The sequence below is a fragment of the Dermacentor andersoni genome, chromosome 6 (genome assembly GCF_023375885.2).
Source record: "Dermacentor andersoni chromosome 6, qqDerAnde1_hic_scaffold, whole genome shotgun sequence".
Classification (NCBI taxonomy): domain Eukaryota; kingdom Metazoa; phylum Arthropoda; class Arachnida; order Ixodida; family Ixodidae; genus Dermacentor; species Dermacentor andersoni.
The window spans coordinates 164,264,720-164,272,195 of NC_092819.1; the positions used below are offsets into that span (position 1 = coordinate 164,264,720).

Below are 7,476 nucleotides of genomic sequence, written 5' to 3' on the forward strand. Positions count from 1 at the left end.
TGATAAAATGGCATGCTTGGCGCTCGCAGGAATGGCGTGGATGCCAGCTCTAGTCACATGAAGAATAGCATGCTTGGCACTGTGCCAAGAATGCCGTCACTCCTGAACGTCGATGCGTCTTGCGCTATTTTAACGAAATTGAAGGTATCTCTGAAAATGACTATCCGAGAATGTAGCACACCCCTTTTGGCTATTTGTGAAATAAGTCTCCTATTTTTGGGCAAATCCTGTATTTTGGACTCTTGATAGTTTGAATGTTTTGGCAATCCTCATTGAGTCCTAATTATCGGTTGGCAACTGTAGCCCTTCGCAGCAATTCAACATTTCTTTGAGTCTCTGAAATGTCTCATCATTTTTTACTGTGCTGCGAGCCTTAGTGTAGGTAAAGCATACATGGCAGCATGGCATGGATAGGAGAATGCAGAAACTCAGGTGGAGTTGTCTAAGGATGCGTTAGCATACCCCTAAATTTCAAGTTGGCCCATCCACAAATTTCAAGTTGACCCACCCCTGCTATAAGCTTCCCCATGCATTTTCTATGGAGCCCATTGTATCCCTATGGGTAATCTCTCTTTCTTGGGAGGGGGGGAGGGGGTTTAAATTGTTCCTGATTGCTAATAAAGCTACCAATCATGTATATTTGCACTATTATAACGATGAAATGTCTTTGCAAATTACCCAGTTTTGTGCAGATACAAGGCGTTCAACTTTTCGCGTGATGGGGCTGAGGTACTTGCCAAAGAATGCTTACATGTAAAAAAAAATTGTCGTTTTCTTAATTCCGCTCCTGTACTTCTGATGCAGTCAACGCGACCCCTCATCGCACATCACATCACTGGCAGTGCCACTCTTTCCAGTCTCCAGCAGCCGTTGAGTGGTGGTTTCCAGCAGATGTAGTAGCATATCTCCCAACTTCTACAATTTTTCATGTAATATTCTCCAATTTTAGAGCTTCTTACAATATTTGTAGTGACGCTAATGGTATTGCAATTTTTTATTTGCTTCTAGCTTAGGGCAGAATCTATTTTTGAAAATTCAAATACAGTTCCTGAACCCATTTATAACTGCAATCATATTTTTGGCCGCTGTGACTGCAGGTTTCTGCAGAACAAATGCAGTTTAATAAATGGTCTGCAACTGAGTACTAAAGTAATTTCTGGTATTTTTAAAGGGCCCCTTTGCAGGCCATGTTGTAAATTTTGGTTGTACACTGGTCGTTGTAAAGCACTGTCTTGGGAGCGTTTTACCGCAAGAATTTTTCAAATGGGTTCATTATTGGAGAAGATATAAATGCCATGTCACCATGCTCCCAGGAGGCGAGCACAACTGCCAATAGAGACACTCTTCCCCATTGCCTCGACTAGCATCCACAAGCGGCATCCTTCCCTGCCTTATCCGAACTAGAGCTGAGCAATCATGTCATATTCTTGTGGCGAGCCCTGCCTCCTTTTTTTTCTTCCTTTTCTGTTGTGCAGCACACTTCCAGTGGCAGCATTGCATGTTACATGATTAACAGAAGTCACATTCCATAGTCAGTGACATTGCAGGCAGTGCGTCTCATCCAGGGGCATTTGTGCATGTGACTGACTGTCTCACAAGAAGCGGGGCTTCCTCGAGAGGAATGGCACACAGGCTTGTGTTAGAAATCTCAACTGTTCTCGCACCACGCAGCTGTGTCATACTTAACTGATGCATTTGCCACTGCGTGATTTACATGCCACACTTGTTTGTTTGCAGTGCCCGTATTTAGTGGAGGGCTCCTTAACAAAATTTAGTAATTTTAGGCTTGGGCTATAAGTACTTTTCAAACCTTGAAGTTGGCAGGTCGATAGTAGTGTAGGGGATGCTCTCAGATCTGCATTCACATGTTGCTAGTAGGTCTGGGCTAGCTCTGTACCAAGCATTTTCTTAGTGCTTTTTCCTAAGCCAGTGGCTCTCCCTTTCCCGAGATGTTGGTACTACAGCAGTTGTTATTGGTGAACTCCTCTGCAGGCAGCTCTGGTAATGCATTTCATTATGAAAAGATGTAGGCTATGCTAAAGCTAGAGAGAATACTGGTTTTAGCTTAGAACTTGTAGCTGGGCTATTCGGTAATCCGTCTTGCTAAATTGCTTCAGAGCGCAAGAAAACACAAACGTGAAAAGGGGAGGGAAGAAGAGATTCTTTTTTCTGTGTGTGTTCTCTTGCGCCCAGAAGCAGTTCATGAAGATTGTTTCAGCTTCACCTACACCAGCTAGTCATGGTGGCCGCTGTGAATACTTCTAGTTTATTGTGTAATAAATGCATTAAACGAATATGTTCAATTAGCTAAATTTGTTAATTTATGTAATCAATGAAATGTAAATGAAAAAGTTGTGGAAGACGTTGAGAAATGACCAACAGCATCTAAAACAACCTAAGATTCGTTAAGACTTTTCCTAATGAGAAAAAAGAACCCATGAAATAAATCAAAAATAAAAACAAGAAAGAAACCTGCTGTGGCCGTGACAGTGCTTCTGCGCACCAAGATTGCATCAATCTTTACACAAACCTCGTCAAGTAGGGGCACAGCGAACGAGCCGCCGTGCTTCTTTCTCACCATGTCGGCAGTTTTTTGGCGTGCATCTTCGGTCCTTATCAAACGCGAAGTAGCACGATCTTGTGGCGGTTTGCTTTCCTAACCGTTACAAGACTGCGACCCAAGTTTACATGTTCGTAATGTAGACAGTGCACTGATGACGACGTTTACGTCTAAGACCACTTTTTATTGCTGATGTGGGGACTCGTGACATGGATTTCTTTTTTCTGTCAGTGAAAAAAGGGTACACAGGACCTAGGTCGATATATAGGCTGTTTTCGGTCATTTATCAACATATTCCACAACTTTTGCATTGACACCATATAATAAATAAGCAAGTAATGTTAGTTCATTAAAGTTAAATATTACTTGCTTGTTCACAATGAAAAAAAAAAAGAAGCTCGACTAGCATTAACACAAGCTTACCAAGATCGAGAGTTCACAGAAAGCCTTCGGCTAATTTTTTCTTGGCCACATTTAGTTGGCACATCCGGTATGTAATTTAATGGTGGTTTCTGAGAAACCTGTATGAGATTCCTTTGTAGCTTCATACTACAGTCAGGTGGATGACATGTTTTTGCCTGTCATGAATTTTTCTTGCCTTGCGGGCTTTCGCAGAACTGATGTGCCTTAACATAATATTGTTCTGTAAAGTCAAATAGGGAACACCTTTTCTTCACATGCCTGTATTTCACTGATATTGGCTTTTACCAAGCTGCTCCAAAACGGTCAGTTCATGCTCCAAACCTGCCCCAAAGTGTCAAATTTGCTGCTCCCAGAGCTGCTGCAAAACTTCCTTGGCCGCTTGCATCCCTGTATCGTGCAGAGCATGTACAAATCTGGGTGTTGTCTTTGTGTACAGCATGCTGCTGACTTTTATATCCTAACATGGTAGCTTTCACTGTTATTGCACAGGTACCTCTACTCTGGCACTTGCGAACCTGACTCCTTCGAAGAGGCAATCCACATTCGAGAAGCTGCAGACAAGTACCTTGTGCCTGAACTTGTGACAGTGTGCTCCAAATACATTGAAGCAAACATGTCTGCTGACAAGGTCTGTCCCCTTTTGGACTGTCTGGCAACAACTGACACTGACAGGATCGACAAGGCAGCTCTTCAGGTGCTCAAGAATGATGCCCTTTCGGTGATCAATTCAGAATCGTTCATCGACTCGCTCGACAGCACGGTGGAGTCCATTCTGAAAGTCATAAGTGGTGTGCCCGAGAGTTGCATCTTCCTGGCCATCCGGAAGTGGGCAGAAGAGAAGTGCCGAAAGTCTCTGTCATTGGGTGAGATCCCACTGGAGCTGCAAGCGGTCATTCGGCCCTTTCTTCCCAAGCTGCGCTTCCTGGCCCTGACTCCACAGGAGTACGTCAAGGGTCCCGGTTCGTGGAATGTGCTCGAGGACCAAGAAGATTTCGCCATCCTCAGGAACATCATCGTTCACGGTTCTGTGCCACTGCCTTCTTGGGTCTGTACCGATGACACAGCTCGCGGACAGCTGCTTTTTAAAGCTAATCCATTCGAAACAAGTGATGCGTCAGTGACTGTAGTGAGGAAAAAAAGCCCAGCTGCTGAAGGCAATGAAAAACCTAAATGACATCTGCTTGAACCACACAGTGAAGCTATTTTTTTAGAAAGGACAGTTCTAGTGGGATACGAGACATATAATAAATAATTGTTTTGATGAAATGCTGGTAAGCTATTGGTTCAGTTCTTTCCTAAGGTGTGCCAAAAGGCCTGGCTGGCTCCTTGTGCTCAATGTTGTAACCAGTTGATGCGCAGTTAATTTAATTGTGCCATGAACTGTGAGCTTGTATGTGTGGTTTGTTGATAATGTCCATCTCATTTTAACCTTTTAAAAGGATTACATGTATCTGGGAGACAAAAAATTTACTATAAAATCAATTTTTCAGTTATTCTTCTCATTTTCATACTAGCTCAAAAAGACGAGTTGTCATGGAAGAAAACACTGTATTCTGTGAAACACTCAGTTTTGCCCATGAAATTACTTAAAATTACCCATTTTGTGCCGTTTGTCATTGCAGAACTGTATATCTCAGTTCATCAGGCGATGACCAAGCCATCAGGCCAGGCCATCTCAGTTTTGTTCGAAGAAGCTTCTTTCCAGCTTGCTCTTCCGCCAGGAAACAAGCCTTCAATGCTGCTTCAGAAAAAAGCTACCTGGTTTTGTGGGCTAAAATGTATATTTTCGCAATATTTTTAGTTTCTCGCGTTTTCCACAAATGATGATTTTTGCGAGTCTCAGAATTTGAGTGGCACTGCCTCCTTCCTACTTGTTTAGTTCTCTCTATGTTATCTACTCCTAATTAAAGAGACCCTGAAAGAGGCCCTGTGACCATGTGAGCCAGTTTCAGTTTATTATAAGTTCAACAAAGAATGATCGAAATATGCATTAGTACAGCGAAATTAAACTGCAAAGTAAACGAATGAACGCACAAAATACAATACGTCAGTAAGTGACAATTAGCAATGAAGAATAGATATTATGAAACTACATAAAACATTTCATATTTGAATGCATTGAGGGATGATTTAAGTGAATGTGGTAGATCATCAAATATTTTTACGCTGAAAATGAGGATGTCATTTTTCTATAGGTGTTACATTTAGGTAGTAGAAAGTTGAAATTATATGCAAATGAGGTGCAGTTGGTATTAGTGAGTAATCGGCGGTGTATAAATTTGTAATCAAGGTGTTAGCATAGGTCGGCGCACTCACACTCGCTCGCACTCATTTCAAAGGCCAGTGCCAGTGAGAGTGTGTGGAAGTGAGTGCCAGTGAGTGTGAGCGGAGGTGAGTCTGAGTGGCGGTGAGTGCGAGCGAGTGCCAGTGAGTGTGAGTGGAGGTCAGTATGAACATGACAGTAGTGTGAGTGGAGGTGAGTGTGAACGAGACTCAGTAATGTGAGTGGGAGTGAGTGCCTGTGAGTGCGAGTGCAGGTGAGTGTGAACGTGAGTGAGTGTTTGTGAGTGAGTGGATATGAGTGACTGTTAGACGTGCGTACGAAGGTGAGTGAATGAGCATGAGTAGACATATTAACGTGGGTGAGTATATTGTAACGCGAATGAAGGATTGAAACGAGACTATTTACGAGGTATATACAAGGGGTAACTGCAGCGCTGGCCAGTTCAGCTGACAGCTTGAGAGCCAGCGAGCGTTCGTCGTCTTTGTCGGGGGCGCCTGCGTGCATTGGCCACAAGAAACGCAATGTGCACGTATCACCCCCAGCTGCAGAAGCACCGTCCCGGGGCGTCTAAATATCGGTGATATGGCTTGGTGATATGGTGATATACCTAATATGGCTTGAGGCGTGCGACATGCACATCAGTGGAATTTGGGGCAGGTGAGGCACTGGTACTTACTGGGGCGATGTAGGTAACTGGAGTCACGGCCCGCAGCACTGGATATGGGCCTGTGTACCGAGACAGGAGTTTTTCTGACAGGCCAACGTGACGAGTCGGGGACCACAGGAGTACCAGAGATCCAGGCAAAAAGTGTACGTCTCTGTATTGGCAATCGTACAAGCGCTGTTGCTTCTCTTGAGAAATCGGGAGGTGAGAGTGGGTAATTTCGCGTGCTTGGGCTGCCCTGGTGATGGCGTCAAGTGCATACTCTCTGGTCTCTGCTGCGGCGGATGGAGGGGATGCGTCCAGTGGCAATGTGGGTTCACGGCCAAATAGCAGAAAGAACGGGGAATAACCACCAGGGTCGTGACGCGATGAATTATATGCAAAAGTGACAGGGACTGGCTCACCGTCGGCGGAAGCGGCGGTCAACAAGTTGGCGACAAAGGGCAGTACCTGCGGTCGCTGTGGTGGTGCCCACTCCCCCTCACAGTGCCAGTTCTCTCAAGCACAATGCTTCACGTGCGGGAAAACTGGGCACCTGGCCCGGGTATCCCGAAGGGGGAGGACAAGCAACGGACAGCAGCAGCAGCCTGGTTCAAGCCAAGGTACCACACAAGCCCGCGGCCAGGGTAGCCGTCACAAGGGTACGCGGCGGGGGCGTGCAGCAACAGGCTCAAGTTCTTCCGCGGCCAGGCTCCACATCATGGCCGAGGACCCGCCGATTTTCGACAAGTGGCACACAGGCCTTGTATCATCGTCTGTGCCGCCGTACAAGCTGACCATCGAAATCTGCGGCCACCCCATTTCCATAGAGCTGGACAAGGGCTAGTGTATCAGTAGTAGCTGGGAAACTCTTCAAGCGCACTTTCCCCACCGTGTCCGTCTAGGCATAGGGCGTGATGCTGCGCAGCTACTCCGGGCAGCTCTCCTAGGTCCCGGGTCAGGCGCAGGTCAGCATTCGCTTTGGCGACACGGAGGCAACCCTTCCCCTCTACTTAGCCAAGACGCTGCTGGGCCGAAACTGGATTCATGCACTGGGCGTTCGTCTGCTAGAGTACCAGGAAGCCAGCCTGCATGTGGTGAAAGACGTCCCCAGCCTCCTAACCGAGTTCAAGTCCCTGTTCCAGCCAGGGGTGGGCAAATTCGCCAGCAAGACGGCTGGCATTTATGTACCTGAGGGAGCCCGGCCTTGTTTTTTCAAGCCTCGCCCACTGCCGTTCGCCCCGAAGGACGGGGTCACCCAGGAGCTGCAACGGTTACGAGAGGGCATCCTGGTGCCCGTCAAGACGTCTGAATAGGCCGCTCCTATCGTACCAGTCCTCAAGCGAGACGGCAGTGTCAGGATCTGTGGGGATTTCAAGGTTACCATCAACCCCGTCGCATTGTCAAAAAGTACCCGTTGCCCCGGATCGAAGATCTCTGTTCAGCTTGATTCAGCTGGATTGAAGATCTCTGGTGAACTTCTGTCCGGTGGACAGAAGCTCACCAAGCTCGACCTCCGAGATGCTTACCAGCAGCTGGTGCTCCAGGATGCCTCCCAGAAGTATG

At 46.3% G+C, this 7,476-nt stretch overlaps 1 protein-coding gene across 2 annotated transcripts in view; it reads left to right on the forward strand.

Annotated features, from left to right (window-relative positions):
* The window catches only part of LOC126523678 (BTB/POZ domain-containing protein 6-like), a 53,395-nt gene extending 49,146 nt beyond the window's left edge, over positions 1-4,249 (forward strand). For both annotated transcript variants that reach the window (XM_055066838.2, XM_050172283.3), the window contains one exon: positions 3,473-4,249. In XM_055066838.2, coding sequence (XP_054922813.1) covers positions 3,473-4,157 — 685 coding nt within the window. In that variant the 3' untranslated portion in view covers positions 4,158-4,249. The remainder of the gene's footprint in view (positions 1-3,472) is intronic.
* The last annotated feature ends 3,227 nt before the right edge of the window (positions 4,250-7,476 follow it).